The following is a 20,863-nucleotide window of genomic DNA, read 5'->3' on the forward strand; positions in this document are numbered from 1 at the left end:
GCTGGGCTGGGCTGGGCTGGCTGGGGCCGGGAGCCGCGTTCGCCCGTCCCCGGGTTGCTTGGGGAGATTGACGTGTAGACCCCGGTGTTAGCGCCAGCCAGGGCTCCCCCCGCCCTGCCCCCGAGCTCATTAAAACCCCGTTGAGTTGCACACGGGGAGGGTCGCTCGTCTTCCTTCTGTGGCAGTGCCCCGGAGGGCCCTGGCAATCCATTGTCGGGGGGGGGCTTGCCCATGCCAGCGGCCTGAGAGCCACCAGGCCCCACCGTGGCCCGGGCCGTGAGTCCTAGACCCACACTGGCCGTGCTGGCACCAGCCCCCAGGCATAGCCCGGACAGGAGGTGAGCTGCCTGCCGCTGGCTCTGTCCCTGGGCCTGAGGCTCCCTCCCTGTGGCTCGCCCCCTGCCCCCCTTGCTCGCCCAGGCCCACAGCCGCAGATGCTGCTTTCCTGGGCACATTTGCCAGCCCTGCCAGGGCTGGGGGAGGAAATCCGGGCTGAAGAGGAAGGAGGAGGGGGGAGGCTGCAGGAATGAGGGGCCCTGGGGTCACAGGGGAGAAGATGGGGACTAGGTGGGGGGGGGGGCAGAGTCCAGGCAGCAGTGGCCCTGGTCCCAGCCCCAGGGTGGCTCTGCAGGGCATGTGGGCAGGGTTAACCCCGCCCGAGGAATCCCAGCTATGCAGCCGCCGGGAGCCGGCCGGACCAGGCACCTCGCCCATTGGCAGGGCCAGGACCTGCTGGGGCGCTCCAGCCCAGAGGTGGCTGCATCCCGGGCTGCACACAACCCCCGGCTGGAGAAGGTGATGGGAGGACCCCAGGCTCCCTGCGGGACCAGGCAGGAGAGATCCTGAGCGGGCCCCAATTGGGTCCTTGGCTCCTGTGGTCCAAAGTGCGGCGCCGGCGCCAGGGAGCTGGCAGCAGGGGCCGGGAACGCAGACTCACCTGGGTGCCACTGGAACCGTCCCCCTGGCCGCCCGCTGGCTCAGCTGGGAAGGGGCTCTGCTCAGCCCGGGGCTCTCGGCTCCCTGCCGGCCCCTGCACAGGGCAAGCCCAGGGGGGCAGATGCTGAGATACGAGGGTGCTGCCCCCCTGGGATGGGCAGGGGACTCAGCCTGTCACCTGCTAAGAGAAGGTGGGGGGAGGCTGCAGCCAGGGGAAGGTGCAGCTCCCTCTGGCCAGCAAGCCCTGCTACCCCCCCCCCCCAGCTCTCCCCAGCCAGTACCCCTGCTTGCCCAGCCTTGGGCTCCCCCCAGGCAGCAGGGGAGCAGCAGGCCCAGTCCCTGGAGGGCCCCCAGGCCCCCCATCCTGCAGCTGGCCGAGATAAGGAGGAAACAGCAGGCAGCAGTCGGAGGGGTCAGAAGGAAACAGGAAGAGCAGAGGGAGGGGGGCTCCTGACACAAAGCCCCCCCCCCCCACTTCCGCTGGAGTGGCCAGAACCAGCCTCACACCCTGAGCCAGGCTGGGGGTAGGAGGGGGGAAGGGATGTGTGGGGAGTGCAGGGTGTGGGGGGGGAACGCGTGGGGAGTGCAGGAGGGGGGAGGGGGCCACAGGGCAGGGCCCACAATGTCCCAGGACCGGTGCCTTTGCCTCCACAGCCAGGTCCCACCACCAGTGACCCGAGTGGGGTGGGACTCAGTGAGTAGCCCCTGCCCAGGCTGTGGGGCACCAGGAGAGTGGGAGGCAAGAGGCTGCCAGCCCCCCTGTCCTGACTCCCAGCCCTGGACTTGCCCCTCACCCAGCTCTGCTGGTCCCCTCGGCTAGCCCGTCAGTCCTGCCCGCCACCGGGGCCACACTACACGTGCCTTTGACTGGTGGGGGGTTGAACAGACCCAGGAGCCCAGCCCCCCAGCTCTTGTTCCCTGCCCCCTGCACACCCCCTCTCTCGGCCCAGCCAGTGGCGTGAGGGAGCCCAGTGCAAGAGGAGGGGCCCCCCTGGCACTCTGCTCCGTGCTAGGGGTATTGGAGATCGCAGGCAGCAGGGCTGTTCTACTTGGCTGCTGCTCCCACCCACCCCAGAGGCAGTTGCATGGGGTGCACACTGAGGGAAGAGGATGCCCACAGCAGGCCCTGGCCGCTCTTCCTCCCAGTGCCTGCAGCAGCTGGGCAGAGCCTCATGGGCCTCCCTCCTCTGTGGAGCGAGGGACCTTGGGCTCCGGCAGGCCTGTGTCCCCAGCAAGGCAGTCCCCAGGTAGCTCCCGGTGGGCAGGGAGCAGGGCTCAGGCCTGCCTCAATTGGCACAGGGACATCCCTCTGGGGCAGGCCAGGAACCGCTCAGCTGTGTCATAGCCCCTGCACCGCTGCCAGCCGAGGGGGAGTCTCTCGTAGCTCAGCGAGTAGGGGCAGTGCCGGGGAGCAGGAGACTCCGCCCCTGCCAGGCTCTCAGCGCAGCCCTGAGGGGTTCACTGCAGCAGCAGCCTCAGCTCTGGTCGGGGCGCTGTGGCATTGCAGGGGTTAACAATCCAGGGGGGGAGGGGGGAAGGAGGGGTCTGGGTGCCCGAGAGCGTAGCTGTGCTGCCCTCTAGTGGGGGCCGGGCGCACTGCAGGGCGCCCTGTTAACCCACCATGCCCGGGGTCCAGGGGCATTGGGGAACAGGCGGGGGGGGGGGGCAGCTGGGCAGGGGCCCAAGGATCCTGCCCAGCCCGGCATGGGGGGTCCTGTTCCTTCAAACACCTCCTGGCCAGCTGGCACAGCCCCCTGGGGCCCGGCGCCCGCCCCCTCCGCAGCCCCCCCGGCGCGGCCACGGCTCCGCGCCCCAAAGCTCTGGCTGGAAACCAGCATCCGCCCAGACCGGCTGGTACCTGCAGACAGCTCAGATGAAAGAAACAAGGCACCGCCCCCCCCAGTGCCCCTCACTCCCCCCCCAGCCTCTGCTAGCCTGGACACTGCCCCCCCCCCAGTGCCCCTCACTCCCCCCCAGCCTCTGCTAGCCAGGGCCCCCCCCCCCCAGTGCCCCTCACTCCCCCCCCACAGCCTCTGCTAGCCAGGGTACTGCCCCCCCAGTGCCCCTCACTCCCCCCCACAGCCTCTGCTAGCCAGGGTACTGCCCCCCCAGTGCCCCTCACTCCCCCCCAGCCTCTGCTAGCCAGGGCCCCCCCCCCAGTGCCCCTCACTCCCCCCCACAGCCTCTGCTAGCCAGGGCACTGCCCCCCCCGTGCCCCTCACTCCCCCCCAGCCTCTGCTAGCCAGGGCACCGCCCCCCCAGTGCCCCTCACTCCCCCCCAGCCTCTGCTAGCCAGGGTACTGCCCCCCAGTACCCCTCACTCCCCCCCACAGCCTCTGCTAGCCAGGGCACCTGCCCCCCCGTGCCCCTCACTCCCCCCCCCAGCCTCTGCTAGCCAGGGCACCGCCCCCCCCAGTGCCCCTCACTCCCCCCCCCAGCCTCTGCTAGCCAGGGCACTGCCCCCCCGTGCCCCTCACTCCCCCCCCCAGCCTCTGCTAGCCAGGGCACCACCCCCCCAGTGCCCCTCACTCCCCCCCCCCCAGCCTCTGCTAGCCAGGGCACCGCCCCCCCCAGTGCCCCTCACTCCCCCCCAGCCTCTGTTAGCCAGTGCACCGCCCCCCCCCCCTCCAGTGCCCCTCACTCCCCCCCACAGCCTCTGCTAGCCAGGGCACTGCCCCCCCTCCAGTGCCCCTCACTCCCCCCCACAGCCTCTGCTAGCCAGGGCACTGCCCCCCCTCCAGTGCCCCTCACTCCCCCCCCAGCCTCTGCTAGCCAGTGCACCGCCCCCCCCTCCAGTGCCCCTCACTCCCCCCCACAGCCTCTGCTAGCCAGGGCACTGCCCCCCCTCCAGTGCCCCTCACTCCCGGCCCCAGCCCCTGCTAGCCAGGGCACTGCCCCCCCTCCAGCCTGGCCAGTGCCCCGCCCCCCCCAGTGCCCCTCACAGCCCCTGCTAGCCCAGTTCCAGGCACCCCATGCCCACGGCTCAGGCCCAGGTTACAAGGTGCTGTGAGCCCCGCCCTGCTGCTGCCCCCAGCTCATGAGCCTTCCTGGGCCAGGCCTCCCAGCAGGGAGCCCAGGCTGCCGCAGGTGGGGGCCTTTCTGCCCTTCACTGCAGGTGGGAAGGAGAGTGCAGGCGCCCCTGCTCCCACGCTGTCCTCCCCTGGCGCATGGCCAATGCCAGAGGGCCCCCCCCCGGCCTGATTTCTGGGCTCTGCCCAGGTACAAGCCCTCCCTGTCCCTGACGCGCACCAGCCTGGGGCCCCCTGGGAGCCAGGTCTCCAACCCTTCCCTGCCAGGAGCAGCCATGCCACGCTGGCTGCCAGCATCCCCTGCCTGGCGCCAAGCCCCGTGTGGCTCCCCAGGGGCCCTCGCCCGCCCAGCCAGGGCCATAGGGAGCCCCTGGCTGAGGTGCAGGCCAGGGGAGACTCCATGCTGGCGGCGGGAGGGCTGGGCCTCACGCTATCCCCTGCCCCAGCCCCAGGCGAAGCCGCACCGAGCGCCATGGAAACACAGGGCCGAGCTGGGCACAAGGGCAGCCCTGCCCTCCCCAAGCTGAGGGGAAGCCCAGGGGGGCCTGCCGGATGCTCCCAGCTCAGCCCTGCCGAGCCCGCGAGGGTGGACGCAGACAGCAGCAGGAAGAGGGATGCAGCCACAGCCGGCGGGCAAAGGCAGCTGAGACCGGGCCTGCTACCCTGCCCGGGGCGGCAGCTCCCAGCTTCAGGCAGCAGCAGGGCCCGGGGGAGCGTGAACTGGAGGCTCAAAGGCACCGCAAGGCAGCACTAGCTGCAGGGAAGTCGCTCTGGGGAGGAGCAGCCAAGTCCCACGGTGCCAGAGACGCCCCTGCCCGCCCCCAGGCGTGGGAGTTCCAGGGACCGGGGCTGCTACAGCCACGCTCAGACCAGCTGCCAGGCCAGGTGCCCGGCTTGTGAGTCGGGGCCCCAGGCTGGTGCGCGTCAGGGACAGGGAGGGGACAGCGGGGGCTTGTACCTGGGCAGAGCCCAGCCCGGGATGCCAGCTCCAGCAGCGGGCAGGTGGAGGCGGCGGGGGGTGCCCGGCTGCCAGGGTTCCCAGCTGGCGTGGCTGCAGCAACAGGGACGGACTCAGACGAACCCTCAGCTCCCGGGCTCCCCTCCGTGGAGGGAGCTGCCAGTCCCTCCGGGGGCAGGGCAGCAGCGCTGGGAAGCGGCACCGCCCCAGCGGGTTTTGCCCCGGCGGGAAGCTTGTCGCCGGCAGGGCTGCTGGCCGGCGCGGCTCCGGCAGCTCAGCAGACGTCGTCTCTCGCCGGGCGGGCTCCGCGCTGCCTGGCGGTTGGCAGAGCGCCAATTAGGTTAGGCCTGCCGGGGCCGGAGGAGACCCAGATCTGTCAGCTCCGAGGCTCGGCGCGAGGGCAGGAGGCAGCGAGGTGGATAATCACAGTGGACAGAGCCCGGCGCCGCCTGCCCACCATTAACCTCACCAAAAGCCAGCCGGCGGCCTCGGCCAGGCACACGGCTGCAGTGCCAGGGCTCTGTGTCCCTGGCTCTCCTCGGCCCAGGGCACCGTGTGGAGGCCGCTCTAAAGCGAGATCCCGGACCAGCGGGCCCACGCTGCCCGGAGAAAGGGGTTCGAGCTGCGGGAGGCTCAGATCTGGGGCGCCCCGGGCCAGCGGCTGCGCCGAGCCGAGGTGCAGGAAGAACACACACAAGGGCATATGGGGGAGGGGTTTGAGGCCACTGGGATTCCTGTGCCAGGGCAGCTGGATCCTTCTCTCCGCCCAGGGAGGTTCCCACAGCCTGGCTGCCTGAGCAGGGCACTAGCCAGCCCTCAGCGGGGACAGAAAGCCCACAGCTCCCGCCCCTGGGTCCAGTTAACGCTCTCCCGGCTCCTCTCTGGCCCATACAAGGCTGCGCCAGAGCCCTGCGGGCAGCCCCGCATGCAGCCGGGCTGGCTGCGTTCTCCACGGGGATCCGGTGCTCGGGGAGGGAGCCAAACCCTGGCAGGGCCGGGCTGTGGCAGGTAGGCGCCAAGCCCTCACTCCCCAAGCAGCTGCAAGCCCGCCAGCTCTGCCCGTGGCACCCTGGCCCGGGAGGACTGAAGGGCACCAGGCTCGGGGCAGGACTTCTGTTGGTGCGTGCCCAGGCCTCCGGAGGGCAAACCCCCCCCCCCCCCCTCCGGGTTACGGCTCCTTTCCCCTCGGCACGCAAGGCTGCGGGTCCTGGCGCAGAGGCGGCTCCAGCTGGCAGAGGGCACCCGGGGAACTGCCGGCCGAGCGGGGGCCGGTGGCTCGGTGCCGCAGAGGCGGAGGCAGCAAGCGGCAGCTGCTTTGCCAGGGCAAGAGCCCAGCTGGAGGCCGGCGGGAAGGCGCTGGAAGGAAAGGAGGCTGGCACACGCGGGGCAGCAAAGCACCGTTTTCATGGCACACGCTACAGTTACAAACACGTGGCCGTGGCAGCTGCCACGGCCCGGCCCGCGGGAAGAGCCCACTCCCGCACAGACACGGAGGGCAGAGCCTTGGGAGAAATGGCAGCTCCCTGCCCCCTCCCAGTAGCGAAGGGGGCCCCAGAAAGCCCGGGGAGCCCGTACCTCAGCCGGCACCCTGCGGCGTAGCCCTTTTGGGAGGGAGGGGCACCAGCCCGGCCGCTGGGCGGTCCCGGTGCCCGGCCACGGAGCACAGTCACGTCTAGCCATTGCAAGAAGAGCGAAGCGACACGACCACGTCTAGGGACAGACCCAACACACCACCTGCGCCGGCTCCGCGCCGGGAGCCAGCCACACACGACAGCGCTCCCACCTCGCCGCGGCTGGCAGGCGTCCGGAGCCCGGGGGCTCCCCTGCACTGCGTAAAGCACAGCCACAAAACACACACACAACCCCCACCCGCAGCCTCCCTCAGGCGGGGACCGGCACTGCCCGCCCCCGCCCCCGCCCTCCTCCTGGCACGATCCTCTCCCCAGGCCTGGCTGACGAACCCGCCTGGCGTGGCCCCCAGCACGGCCTGGAGCCCAGCGGGCCGAGTGGAAGGAGCCCTGCGCTCACAGGAGGACGAGGCTGGGGTCCCGTAGCTGCCTGTAGACGCGCAGGAGCTTTTCCGCCGTGGCGCCCGCGTCCTCCCCGAGGCCCAGCCGGTCCCGCAGGGACTGCACGTCCTTCAGCAGCACCTGCCGGCAGAGAGGGGGCGGGGTTAGGAGGGCTGGGTCAGCCAGCCGGGCCCAGGCACACCTGCACCAGCGCCCTGCACCCGGTGCATCCCTAAGAGCACCCCCGGTGTCCGCCCTGCTACCTCCTGGCTGCCTCACGCCAGACCCCTGCAGGGTTTGGCTTCGAGATTGCGGGTTATCAGCTACTCGATAAGGGGGGAGACTGCAGCGCCGCAGGGGGTGAGCTCCTGGCCCCGGAGTCCAGCTCCGCCGTTAACAGTCCCCTGGCTCTCCATACGTGTAAAAGGCAGAGGGGTAGCGGGGGCACCATTGTGGGGGGACGGGGAGCGAGCCGGGCTAGCTGATCCCTGGCTCCCTCCCTGTCCCCCCAGCTGTGCCTCCCGTTTTAAGAGCTCGGCACAGCAGGGACCAGGTGCAACCCAGGAATCAGCTGTCCCGGCTCGCTCCCTGCCCCCCCCACACCGGCGCTGGAGGGACCCGGCTTTTAATCCAGCTCCTGCTCCCCCCCCCGGCTGGCTCGCTCCGATAGAGGCAGCAAGGGGAGGGGGAAGGTGGCTAGTTGAGTCCCCGCTCGACGTGGCGCTTGCATCCCTAGTCTGGCTTCGTGGCCCAAGAGCAAGGAGGCCCCGGGGCGGGCACACGGGTGGTGCCGGGGCTTTGGCGGGACCCACTCTGCCCTGGTGCCGCGCGCAGCCTGGCCCGCCGGCTCCGGGAGCCCCCGGGGGCGCCGCCTACCTCGTGATTGGCTTGGATCTGGCGCAGGTACTGCATGCGGAGGTCCGGGGGAGCGGAGCCCTGGGCCGCCTGCTTCAGCACCAGCGTCTGCTTAGGAACAGAGACGTCGGCATCAGAGGGCGCTGCCCCACTTAAGTCGCTGCCCTCAGCACGGCCTGCTCGGGTCCGGCTGCTGCAGCCTCCTCCTTGCCTCGCCTCCCGCCGCGGGGAGCGTGTGGGCCAGGGCCCTGCCGCGGCTGCCAGTCAGCCGGCCCTGGAGCCACGCTGCTTTCCAGCACTGCCACGGTGGGGGGCGGGGGAGACCCCGTTAAAAGCAACCGCTCCAGCCAGCCTGCCCCAGGGCACCCGAGCCCAGGGAGCAATTGCCCGGACACAACCCCCCACGCCGGCTGCCGGAGGCCATCTCGCAGGGAGGGAGGGGGCTGGGCTCTGCACCTGCATGCGCCGGATCACTGCCTGGTGCACGCCGCACAGGTCTGCCAGGGAAGGGCTCTGGAGCAGGATCTCCACGGCCTGGATGGGGCCCGCGAGGCAGAGATTGTTCACCGCCACCTGCGAGAGAGAGGAGACCCTCACTGTGAACACCGCCGATCCGGGGGGCTGGCCGATCCGGGCGGGGGCTGGCCGATCCGGGCGGGGGCTGGCCGATCCGGGCGGGGGCTGGCCCTCGGCGTGGATTCCAGCGGGCAGAGAAATCTGGCTGCTCGGGGCAGTCGTTCCCTGGACCACCCCCCCTCTGGACTTCGCACATCACGGGAGGGGGGACGATACCCCCGCCGGGCTGCCCGGGCCCAGCCAGCCACGGAAAAGGTCACCGGGTGTCATGAACCGAGATGGCGCTGGGCCCAGCTCCAGCACTCGTGGCGTTTGGCCTGGCAGCAGCGTCCCGCAGGCAGCGCTGCAGAGGGCGGGGCCCCGAGAGGACTCAGGGGTCAGTCCCTGCGGGGGGCTTAGCCCGAGCAGAACGGCCGCCGGCACTAATCCCGCCGGCAACACGAACGCCCTCACGCGTGAGGCAGCCCGAACCGGGTCGCGGCCAGCCGGGCGCTCGCCGGCAGGACACCCCGCCGCGGCAGGAGAGCCGGGTCCCAGTCAGCACCTCGGGGAGGGAGTCTCGCGTCAAGGGGGGAAGGGAAGCGGCTCGCGGCCCTCGCTTTGCAGGGTGAGCCCCACCGCCAGCTAGAGGGGGAGAGCAGTTAAACCAGAGCACCGCCCGCAGCCAAGTCTGACGCCCAACCGGGGCCATCGTGGGTGGGGATTGAGCAGGGCCAGGAGGGAGAGGTTCTTGTTCACCCCACTCTTGGCAACAGCAGCCAGCCGGGGGAGGGGAGGTGCCAGGCTCGGGCACGGAGCTGATGGCTCCATTTGCCTTCTGGTTGGGTGCCTGTGGGCGACCTCGCAGACGCAGACGCAGACTCAGACGCAGACTCAGAGCAGGCCGGGGGGCTTAAGGCCTGGACCGCCCCTGCTCTGCCAGGCCCCTGCGTGACCATGGCCTGGTGGGGCTGGGGGCCAGGGGAGGACCCGGGCGCACCGGGTGAGGGGGGACGTTCGTGGCAGAGCTGGGACCTGGCTCCTGAGGACGTTCCCGACCCACCAGACAACCCTGAGGGCGGGGGCTGAGAAGGGAGGAACTTGGAGGACTCCTGCTCCCCCACCACGGTCCCACAAGCAGCAGGGGGACAGCAGAAGCCTGTGGAGAGCACAGGGGGCGAGGGAGGGGGACCAGTCAGCTGGGTTGTCAGCTATTAGCCTGCCTGATCCTGGAGCCCGTGCCACGTGGCCTGGCTCCGAACACCCGCGGGTGCAGCCCTCGGCACCCACGGGCTTGGGGGGAAGCAGGGGGTCTGCGAGCGGGGCTCGGCGCTGGGGAGCGGCTCCGGGGCCTTGCCGAGTGCCGCAGGGACCAGACCCTGGCAGGGATTGGCTCGGGGTCTCCTCGGAGCCAGGCCCCCACCACAGGACGCAGGGCAAAGCCGGCTCTCCCCGGGGCTGGCCCGTTCCTTGCCTCTCGGACGAGCAGCTGCACCTCGCCGCCATGGGGGGCCAGGCCCCGCACCGCCGCCACCGCCCGGCTCCCGAGCGCCGCAGCCATGGGGTTCTCCGCAAGCAGCCACTGCAGAGCAGCACAGCAGAGCGGGGCGCCTGGGGACAGAAAGCAGAGTGGTCAGGGGCTGCCCACGCCCCCCCGCCCGGCCTGTCATGCACGAGCCTCCCCTGCCCCCGTCGCCTCAGGGGAACACTGGCCCAGTCGACTCCCCCAGGCACCCCCCCGTGCTCCTGGGACCCAAGGGGGGCAGCTACACACGCCACACGGGGGGGGGGATGGGGGAGTCAAGTCCTCCAGGAAACAGCCCCCGACCTGCGCCGCAGGACGCCCCCAGGAGAAAGCCGAGACAGACATGGCAGCACCACGGGGGGGGGGGGGGGGGGGGGCTGGGCCCTGGGGGCTGCTCCCTTCAGTCAGAGGCCTCCCACCCCTCTCCCAGGGGAAGGGGATCCGCTGGCGCGACAGGGCAGCTGTGAGGGCTGGTTCTGCGTGGGCCCAGGGCGAAGCGCCCGCAGGGGAGTGGCTGCCCGGTTGCTAAGAGGAGAGGGAGGTGCCCCAGCCAGGCAGTGGTGGCCGTGGGGCAGAGGTAACTCTACCCCAGCCGATTTTCACTTCTCCCAGATCAGCATCCAGCTCTGGCCCCCGGGGGGAACCCACCCACTGCTGCCCCCCTCTACCAGGAGGCGCACTGGCAGAGCGGTGCACGCAAGGCCCGCCTCACACCAGGACGTGCGCTGCACCGTTCCTTCCCCTCGCCAGCGCCCGCCCGCTGTTCGGACACAGCTCCGGCCTCCTCCAACGGCGCCTTCCCCACCTCACGCAGCCCCTCCCAGAGCCCAACCCAAAGGAGACGGGGGGCCTGCTCTTCCCCAGGCCGGAAGGGTGAGGCCAAAGAGACGCCACCCCCCACTACGGCAGGCCTGGCCGGGGGGCTCCAGTAGGGGCAGTGGGAATGGACTTCCAAGCCCTGGTCTCTGCACGAGCGGGGCCAGCCCAGGGTGTCCCACTGCTCTCCCTGTGGACTCCGCTGGGACCGAGACTCACTCAGGCAGCCCCCAGCTGCTCCCGGGGGACGGTGCTGAACAGCCAGGCGGGCCAGCCTCAGGCGAAGCGGCCCACAAGCTACCCCTCAAAACCAGACAAATCCCGGAGCCCGAGTGTCCGACGGGACGGCTTTCCGGAGAGCGATCACAGAGCCCCGCCCGGCACGGGGACCCTCCTGCAAACCCGCCCCAGGACAATGCTGCTGGAAACACGCCCCGCGACGGGACGGTGGCTCTACGGCTCAGTACCACCCAGGAACACAACCCACCTTCACCGCCGCTCTTCAGGGCGGTTTTCAGCAGCTCCGACGACACTTTGATAGAAGCCACTGACGGGGGCAGATACTCATCTCCGAGGGCCTCCGGTGCCTTGGGAAGCAGCTGGTCGCGGACGTCCGCGTTGCCAGGGTCAGGCTGCAGCCCGGAGACTTTCAGGAAGGTTTCCACCGGGTCTGCCGGGGCGATGGAAGGAGGGGGGCCAGGCACCGGGCTGTCGTCCAGCCGAAGGCACTGCAAGATATCGATGGTGCATTCGCTCAGGGGCAGGCAGATCCCTTCTTTGTCTGGGGAAAGGCCAGGAGAGTCGTCAGGAAGCAGCTCATCCAGAGACTCGTAGGAGTCCGAGGCGCTGTCCAGGATCTCGCGCAGGCTGTAGAAGAGAGCACAGGAGACAGTCAGAGGCAGCTCCAACTTGGGGCCCTCGGCGGAGCCAAGAGGCAGCGTCACCTCCCGCTTGCTCCCGGCGGGGAGCCGATCGATTGGAAAGGTGAACGTGGCGGCCGTGGTGGCCGAGCCTTCCGCCAAGGCGCAGGCGCTCGGGAGCAGCTGAAGGCAGAGGGTCCAGCCTTGCTCCAGGCTGCAGTCGCTCGCGTTCTCCAGCACGCAGGAGAGGGTCCAGGCGTCCCCCAGCAGCAGGCGGCTCCAGCGGGCGGTCACGGTGCACGTGACAGGCTTCCGGCCCTCCTGGTTGGACAGCAAGGCCGCGCTCACGTTCATCACCTGGTTCAGGCTCGTCAGGGCCCGGTTCTTCTGGTCCACGGCCTTCTTCAGGAAGGACACTCTGCGGGGGGAGGAGAGCTCACTTGCCCCGAGGTACCGGCTGTGGCACAGGTGGAGGGAGCCTCGGAAACAGGGACGTTACCGGGTAACCAGTTAACGGTGATGCTTCCTGGGTAACGGTGAATCAGTGCCCGGGAGCAGCCCCCTGCCCAGCCGCAGGTTGAGGGCTGCTCCAGCGCCGCTGGGCTCCTCACACGGGGCTGCCGGCTCCCAGCCTGAACGTGCTGGGAGCAGCCGGGCTGGAGTGGGCCCCGCCCAGCCGCCTTTAATCAGTTAAACGCAGGGGCAGCACCGCACGGAACCAGGCTCTTAGGTCCCTAGTCAGAATCCCAGCTGGGCAGGGAGGTGACGCACGCCCAGGGCTCGTGGCCCTCCCGCTACGGTGGAGAAGCCAGACTTCCATGGATCCTTTCCTGAGCCCTTCCAACCTCCCCAGGACACAGCCGTGAAGAATTTCAACAGCTGAGCCGGCGGGACCGGCCGCGCGTCTCCGAGTCAGCCCTAGATACCCCAAGACCTGGCTGCTCACAAGCACTGGGGACCCCCCGTTCTCCTTTCCCATCCGGCACCAGATCAACCAGGCCGGGCTCGTGCAGACAGGGGCAGGGCCAGCCCGTTGCGGAGCCCGTGCTCCCTGCCGTGGGCTACCGGAGCGCGCAGCAGAGAGCTGGGGGCGGCTAGGAAGGCAGGGAGGAACAAACCCACACAAGCCCCGGGGAGAGAGGGGTTGACAACACAGGCCTACGGCTCGCTGCTGTACGGGAGCCCGGCCTGGCACCTACTGGGGGAGCGACTGGCACCTTGCCCCCCGGGACTGGGAACTATTCTCGGCTCTCTGGTTGGGAGGCAAAAGGGCAGCAAACAGCCCAGGCGGTGCACAAGGCTCTTATCATCCAGGCTGCCTTGACCCCGAATCCCTGGGGAAAGGCAAATGTTTGGGGCACCGCAGGCAGCTCGTAAAAGCACTTTGCTGCGAACCGCTGAGCCAGGAGCCGATGCAGAACGAGTTCAGCTCCCGTGAAACCAAGGAATCCCAAGCACCCCCCTCCCCCCCGCTCGCGCGCCGCACGGTACCTCTCTGAGACGTTGCCTATCCCAGACAGCAGCTGCTTGATCTGCTGGCCGGCTTTCTCGGGGGTCAGCCGGACGGGATGGGGCTCGTCAGGACTGCCTAAGTCACAGCTCATCAGTCGGCCCTTCGCTGACAGGGCCAGCAGCTCCGAGTCACCTGGAGAGGCGCACACACACACACGGGTCAGCCACCGGCCCAGGGGGGCGCGCTCAGCTCCAGGGAAGCGGCATGAAGGCAACGACGGAGACAGACGGACGGGATCACGGTCACTCGGGCTGGGCCCTGCACCAGCCCCAAGAAGAGCGCCCCCCTTCCAGGCGGCAGGGACCACGGGACAGCCCCGCCTGGGGCCCGCGGCCTGCGCCCACCCAAGCAAGCTGGCTCGGAGCGGAAGCTCTGGGGTGCCTGCAGGGCTGTAGGTGCAGCGCTGCTGACGAGGCTCTGATTAGTGTCCCTACAGAACTAGCCCCCTTTGCGGGGGCAGGCGAGTTACCTCTCCCAAGTCTGCAGGCTCACCCGCCTGGTCAGTGCCAGGCCAGAACTCCAGAGCTGTGGAGAGCCGTAGGCTTCAGGACATGCTCTGGGCTACCAGGGGCACCCAAACACAGCACGGTACACGGCCCGCCAACGAAGACCTGCCCCGAGCCAGAGCAGCCTGCAGGCGGGGTGAACGTGTCCTGCCTTCCCTCCCGCCATCACCAGGGACAGCTGCCCGGGAAAGGTTCCGTGCTAACTGGGATTTCAAGACCCGGGGGGCATGTCAGGCCCATGGCACAGGGGGCCGCGGCTGCGAGGAGGCAAAGAGCCGGATGCCCCGCGGGGGCCCCTCGTGAGGAGGCTGGTGCAGGCTGCCTCCGAGCTCGAAGGAGGTGCCGGCCGCGTCCTGCCGCGCCCACCTGTTCATGCTTTGGACATTTGCCTTGGCAAGCGCCACCTTTCCCTCTTGCGGATTCTTTAGTGCCCACAGGCTGGCAAAGCCACCGGTTAGCCCCTTCCCTGTCCTCATCCCTATGGCTACCGGGGCACTCTGGACTGTCCCCAGAATGCTGCCCTGGCCCAGGTACCCCTCTTTGAGAAGGCAGGACGCCTGCTCCCCCAGCCCTCGCAGGCCTGGGACTGGCACAGGGCCGTCCAGCGGCAGTGGAGAGGCGCGTACGCACTCTGGCTGCTTAGAGCGCTCCAGCACGGAGCCAGCCGCAGCGTTTGTCAACTGCCTTTTGGGAAGCCTTGCATGCGGTGCTCCCTCCGTCGGACACGGCAGCCCCCGGCCCCACTACAGAGAGCACAACCCCACCGCCTGCTGCTCCCGAGGGACACCACAAAGACAGCCACACGGGGAGCTGATCGTGAACACACATGACAGTGCCTCTCCCGTCTGAGTCCCGGCTGGGCATGCTTGATGTAAACAACTTACAATAACGCGGGTGAGCCAATGGAAGCTGGACCGATAACGAGGAATGGTGGTGAGGCAGAAACGGGAAAATGCAGCTAGGACAAAGCTATTCCTGCCCACTTCAGCCCCACGAATGACAACTGGGATTTTACGGCTGGCAGTACCTTCGGAGGCCCGAGAAGACAAGGAAAGCGCCACAACGCTACAGATACTTAAACTGGCCGGAGACAGAACGGGAGGTAGGACGTAGGCAGCGCTATCTACGCTCTCGGGGTCGGAGGCGTCGCTGACCCACTCCAGGTCGACCGCGGAGATGTCGGAGTGCGTGCTGTAATACATGCGGCTGCCGCCGCCGCAGGCCGCGCACAGGACGGGCCCTTGCAGGTAGTACTCCCTGACCTCCGGGACCCTGGCCTCTTCTCCCCGCTCCGCCTTCATGGCCACCATCTTGCCATAGTGCCCGACCACCACCACGCAGTCGCAGCCCGAGTCTCCAAGCGGCGGCTGCTCCTCGGGGTCGTCCGGGGCTCTGGGCTCGGTTCTCAAGGCTCCGACGAAGACGACGGGTTCTTCCAAACGGTGAAGGACTTTCAGAGGCGGAGCTGGGCCTGCCACAGCGCCGCCGGCGTCAACCGCGTCCGAGGAGCTGAGGGCCTTCAGCGGCACGCAGCACACCTGTCCGTCCGGGAAGCCGCAGAGAATCATGGGAGAGTTGAGCATGGCCGCGTCAATGCCAAACAGCAGGCTGAAGAGGGGCTCCTCCAGCAGGAACCCGCCCGAGCACCACAGGTCCTCCCCGGGCCCGGCTGAGCCCGGCGCGGAGGCGCAGCACAAGACAGGCAGGAAGCAGGAGGGCGGCGCGTCCCCGTCGTCGCCCGTCTGGCCGCAGGTGGAGAACCCCAGCTGGCTGATCTGCCGGCAGGGCAGGCTCTCCTGGGCAGGATCCCGAAGCTCGTGCAGTTTCAGCCACCAGCGGCCCTGCGCCTGGGACAGGGTGACGATGGCGTCGGTCAGCAGCGTGAAGGCGCACAGCGTGGCGTCCGGGAAGATGCAGGCCTCCGAGTCGACGGGGAAGACGCTGGAAGGGCAGCTGCCTTCTTCACCAGGGCTGTCGGTCTGCTTCATTAACCTTCAGGCAGACAAGGAAAAGCTTTCAGTGCCGCCCGCGCGCCTAGACCAGCAGACACAAGCAGGGCTCTGAGCTGCCGCTTCAAGGCACCGCGCTGGGTGCAGTGATCTGCAGAGAGCAGAGCGCGCCGATTCTCCAGAGGGGCGGGCGGGCGGGAACGCGGAGCCCTTTCAGTAACGTCTGGCTGCCTCGGGGAGCGATGGAGAGCCCCTGACCCAGCCATCCCGCCCTTCTGCTATTCCCCCAGCGCCAGGAGAGCCGGGGGGGAGTGTGCACGCGGACAGGACAAAGCAAGTACCGGGGCTGCACCGATCTAGTCACGCAGCCTCGGGACCGAACGGCGAATCACCGCCACGAGCAGCCAGTGCTGACTGGAAAGTGCTGGCCAGCTAGCATAAGGGGAACCAGGATCTTGCCCTTGGACCTGGCTCCTGGTGGAGTCAGGGTGGTTTTCCCTTTCTGCCCACGCAGTGGGCTGGGCACCCTGCTGGGCTGCCTTTGAAGTAACAGGACCCAGCCAGGGCTCCCACGGTCTGACATGGGATGGGATCCACAGCTAGGACTGTGCAAAACCAGCCTTCTTTAAAAAGGGATTGGAACCAACATGCCGCGAAGCAACAGACCCTGGCCCCACGGGACGGGCAGGCCGAGCCTTGGTGATCACGGGAGGGGCACCCCACCACTCAGCAGGAGTAGATAAGGCATGGCCAGTGGTTAGACATCAGCCAGGGTGCCCCCCGGCCTTCTGGAGGACTCTTCCACCAGGAGTCTCCCAAGCCAGCGTCCCTCCCCCACCGGGCAGCGCAGCGGGGTGGAGAGTGCACCGCACATGCAGACACTCTGTGGCCAGACGGTTGGTTCTTTCAGGGCAGCGGTTTGCAAACGACAGGCCGGGACCCAGGATGTCGGGCCCTGGGGCTCGTGGCTGCAGGGGGATTGGGTGAGCAGCGGGGGGGCTAAGGCAGCTCCCTGCCTGGCCTGGCACCACAGACTGTGCTGCGCCCCAGAAGCAGCCGGCAGCAGGCCCGGCTCCTAGCAGGGGGAGGGGAGAGTGCACTGGGCTCCACACACTGCCCCTGCCCTGAGCACTTGCGCCGCGCTCCCAATGGCTGGGAACCTGTTGCTGGCTGCACTGGGGCAGCAGGGTCTGCGGGGCCAGGGGAGGCAGGACGCTGCCTGAGCCGTCCCTCCCGCTGAACAGGAGCTGCTCAAGGGGAGCCCCCCCACACCCTAATCCTCAGCCTCACCCCTGAGCCCACCCTCCAGTCACATCACGTTGGGTGGCAGGTATCAACCACCTTCTTCCACTGGCTCATGAGAAAACACGTTGGAAAGCTGCTGGTTTAGGGCGATCCAAAGAGCAGAGACTTTCCTCCGCACTGTAAACCCTGCCAAGTTCTCTGGGGTCATGCGGTAACCACACCCCAGCCGAGGGCAAACAGGAGGCGCGCCAGACGGCCATATGGAAACCTTGGGGTAGGCTTGGAGACCACCGTCCTCCCAGGGGGGACCCGTTGCCATGAGGGCACCCGCTGCTCTCGTCAGGGCAAACTGCGCTGTCCCTACCGGGCGGCGCCCCACCTCACCTGCTCTGCTGCTCCAGGGACACGCAGTAAATGCCGTTTCCGGCACACAGAATGTAGAGCTGCCTACGCAGGGGCAGGAGCTGCACGTGCCAGACCTGATCAGGAAACCTGTAGATGGCCTGGGTGTCAGAAAGGGAAAGGAGCCGTCAGTCGCGTGAGGCAAGGACGGGGGCTGGAGGAAAAGTTGCTCCTGGGTTTTACAGTCTCCCAGCTGCCCCTGTCAGAGCGGCAGCAGCCAACAGACACAAAAGGCAGCGGGGCCATCAAGCCGGCGATCGCAACCCCACCCCGATGAAAGCAGCCCGGCCTCCAGCCCTGCCGCGCGAGAAGGCAAGACCCTGGGGGTAACAACAGAACGAGGCCACTATCTGAGAGCCACTCACTGCAGCACTTACTGGAGACCTGCGCATACACGTCTGGGTGCGGCGAGAACTGGCCACCGTGCGATGAGCTACCGAGTTTTTCTCAGCGCTCTGCACATGGACACGGGATGCCATGTCAGAACACACGTGTGACGGCCCGGAAGTCAAAACGAGCCATTCAACACAATTTGCAACCTTCCAATGAGCACGTGTCTCTCGCATGACTAAAGGAAGCATTGGACGGTTCATATTTCCCCCGGTCACTAGCTGAGGATGCACATATAGCACAACTGTAAGTTAGCACAGCTGTTTTCTGAACTGCCAGCAGTAAAACCATTCATGGACAATTTTGCCAGTGTATTTCTGAATGAAAATGATCATTTTAAGACTTGGTCTGGCGTTCTTCACTTCCAGTCTCAAGAGTCGCCTAATTGCCACTGTGTGCTATAAGCGGGTGACACGTTTCACCCCAGAGGTAGCTGCACTGCTCTGGTGATGGAAGCAGTTGTAGGTTGTACAGTGCTTTGGGACAAGCAGGGCTACAGAAAGGGGAGACGATTATCATAGGACTGAAAGAGCGGCATACGTACATACACACACACACACAGACTCAAAGCAAACAGTGTTTTATGCTAGTTGAGGATGGGAAAAAAGAGAAATTCAAAACCCAGAGATGACCTACTTCCTTAAGAAAAAAAAACCATGTAGGAGGCTAATCCTGATATCACACTGATGGCTTCCTTAGAAATGATAAAAAGAATAAATTAAAAGAGACGACATGTCACACTCAGTGCTAAAACTGCTGCTCAGCACAGCCAAGAAAAAGGAAAAATTCGCGGCAAATAAAAGGGAAAAATCGCCATCTTGTCGAAAAGAGGAAAAATCTTTCAATTATTTAATTAAATTGACCTTTCCCCTCATTTCTGGAGCACATCAAGAGCACCGTTTGGTCTCCAATAAAAGATGATCTGAAGCCACACTGCTATTACACGCACAGTTTGAAACACAAACTCTGCTAGAGTCGGGATGTGAAGATCTGCAGACCCGAGTCTCTAGGCTCCTAAGCCGGTGGCTTAACTTCAGAAGTGCTGAGAACCCAGAAGCTCCCAACAACGTGTGCGGGCGCACTGCCCTCTCGAAAATCAGTCCACTAAGGAGCGCGGAGCCGAGCTTTAAGCACCCATAGCGGCGATACTTGTCCTGTGTGGATGACAAAAATCCTGGGAGCTACAGAAAAATCACGGAAGCCAAGCCCCCAAGCAGTGGGGAAGTCTCCATGAGCCCTCCCTGGGTGGTCTACAGAGCCCGCACTGCTCAGTCTGTGGACCCTGCGTCTCCAGCTGCAAGTGCTTGGTGTGCGCTGACATGCTAGGATTTGCCCTCCTCTCAGTTTAAGCCCATTGCTCCTAATCCCCGGTGTCTGGGCATCGGCCCCTGCGCCGGGGCCTGTCGTGGCTGGCCAGTTACCGGGGGGGGCGAGCGGGGGCCTTTCAGCATGGCCCCCGGCCCCCGTCCCGCGCTCACCTTCAGCAGCTTCCCCTCCTGGTCATAGACGTAGACGAACTCGCTGCCGTTGGACAGGTAGATCTCGTTCTCGTGGCACAGCACGCGGGGCTTCCCCGCCGCCAGCCCCCCGAGCGGGCAGCAGAACCCGGCCAGGTAATCCACCCTGTGGCCCACCTGCGCCATCTCCGGCCGGGCGCCGCGCCAACCTGGGGGCAACGGACCGTGACGGGGAGCCCAGAACCGCCCCACGGAGCCGCGGGGCCTCCCCCCGGGGTCACCCCCAGGGCCCGTCCTGGAGCAAGGACCAGAGACCTGCCCCAGCGGGGCGAGACCCTGGGGGACAGCAGCCCCCCCACAGCCCCCCCCGGCGCCCCCCACAGCCCCCCTCCCCCCGGGCCCCCGCACAGCCCCCTCCCCCCCCCCCCACAACTCCCCCTCCCCCCGGGCCCCCCCACCCCCCCAGCCCCCTCCCCCCGCGCCCCCCCACAGCCCCCTCCCCCCGCGCCCACAACCCCGGGGCTGGGGCCCGCAGGTACCGGGCCGGGGGCGGCTCCGCCTTACGGCTCCCTCCTCGGCCGCCGCAATGGGGCGGGGTGTTTGCGACAGGCCGTAAAGCGGGAAGGGCTGGGGGCGGGGCTCACTGTCCCCCCGCCCCCCCCAGCGGGTGTAGCCAGGATCGGCCCCAGCACCCTGCCCCCCCCGCTACAAACCCCCCCCGGGAGCGAGCCCGGGCGTCCTGCCCCCCCCCCCCGCTACAACCCCCCCGGGAGCGAGCCCGGGCGTCCTGCCCCCCCCCCGCTATAAACCCCCCCCGGGAGCGAGCCCGGGCGTCCTGCCCCCCCCCCCCCGCTACAAACCCCCCGGGAGCGAGCCCGGGCGTCCTGCCCCCCCCCCCCGCTATAAACCCCCCCGGGAGCGAGCCCGGGCGTCCTGCCCCCCCCGCTACAAACCCCCCCGGGAGCGAGCCCGGGCGTCCTGCCCCCCCCCCCGCTATAAACCCCCCGGGAGCGAGCCCGGGCGTCCTGCCCCCCCCCCGCTACAAACCCCCCGGGAGCGAGCCCGGGCGTCCTGCCCCCCCCCCCGCTATAAACCCCCCCGGGAGCGAGCCCGGGCGTCCTGCCCCCCCCCCCCGCTACAAACCCCCCCGGGAGCGAGCCCGGGCGTCCTGCCCCCCCCCGCTACAAACCCCCCGGGAGCGAGCCCGGGCGTCCTGCCCCCCCCGCTACAAACCCCCCCGGGAGCGAGCTCGGGCGTCCTGCCCCCCCCCGCTACAAACCCCCCGGGAGCGAGCCCGGGCGTCCTGCCCCCCCCCCCCGCTACAAACCGCCCCCGGGAGCGAGCCCGGGCGTCCTGCCCCCCCCGCTACAAACCGCCCCCGGGAGCGAGCCCGGGCGTCCTGCCCCCCCCCCCCGCTACAAACCGCCCCCGGGAGCGAGCCCGGGCGTCCTGCCCCCCCCGCTACAAACCCCCCCGGGAGCGAGCCCGGGCGTCCTGCCCCCCCCCCCCCCCCCCGCTACAAACCCCCCCGGGAGCGAGCCCGGGCGTCCTGCCCCCCCCGCTACAAACCCCCCCGGGAGCGAGCCCGGGCGTCCTGCCCCCCCCCGCTACAAACCCCCCCGGGAGCGAGCCCGGGCGTCCTGCCCCCCCCCGCTATAAACCCCCCGGGGAGCGAGCCCAGGCGTCCTGCCCCCCCCCCCCGCTACAAACCCCCCAGGGAGCGAGCCCAGGCGTCCTGCCCCCCCCCCCGCTACAAACCCCCCCGGGAGCGAGCCCGGGCGTCCTGCCCCCCCCCCCCGCTACAAACCCCCCAGGGAGCGAGCCCGGGCGTCCTGCCCCCCCCCCCCCGCTACAAACC

At 68.4% G+C, this 20,863-nt stretch overlaps 1 protein-coding gene across 3 annotated transcripts; it reads right to left on the reverse strand.

The window, feature by feature from the left end:
- Positions 1–6,303: 6,303 nt before the first annotated feature.
- On the reverse strand, positions 6,304–19,683 carry FAAP100 (FA core complex associated protein 100). Of its 3 annotated transcripts, none has more exons than XM_075904058.2 (10): positions 19,545–19,683; positions 19,027–19,214; positions 17,141–17,259; positions 14,590–15,554; positions 13,035–13,188; positions 11,171–11,550; positions 9,817–9,953; positions 8,244–8,360; positions 7,809–7,898; positions 6,304–7,073 (listed from the first exon to the last, which is right to left on the reverse strand). In XM_075904058.2, exons 2-10 carry the CDS (start codon positions 19,189–19,191, stop codon positions 6,948–6,950), a joined length of 2,253 nt encoding a protein of 750 aa, XP_075760173.2. In that variant the 5' UTR covers positions 19,192–19,214; positions 19,545–19,683; the 3' UTR covers positions 6,304–6,947. The 3 variants fall into 3 exon arrangements, with proteins under 3 accessions (XP_075760173.2, XP_075760172.2, XP_075760171.2); XM_075904057.2 differs by having other exon boundaries at positions 7,809–7,895; positions 11,171–11,961; XM_075904056.2 differs by having other exon boundaries at positions 11,171–11,961.
- Positions 19,684–20,863: the final 1,180 nt, after the last annotated feature.

This window comes from Pelodiscus sinensis, chromosome 20, assembly GCF_052426305.1.
Source record: "Pelodiscus sinensis isolate ZL-2025 chromosome 20, ASM5242630v1, whole genome shotgun sequence".
NCBI lineage: Eukaryota > Metazoa > Chordata > Testudines > Trionychidae > Pelodiscus > Pelodiscus sinensis.

Excerpts from the sequence above, each read along its gene's own strand:
- FAAP100 (XM_075904056.2), bottom strand. The coding sequence starts at position 19,191 with ATGGCGCAGGTGGGCCACAGGGTGGATTACCTGGCCGGGTTCTGCTGC. Across the intron at positions 15,555-17,140 it reads TCCCTGGAGCAGCAGAGCAG|GTTAATGAAGCAGACCGACA; the intron begins GTGAGGTGGGGC and ends GTCTGCCTGAAG. Across the intron at positions 7,899-8,243 it reads CAGTGATCCGGCGCATGCAG|CAGACGCTGGTGCTGAAGCA; the intron begins GTGCAGAGCCCA and ends TCTGTTCCTAAG.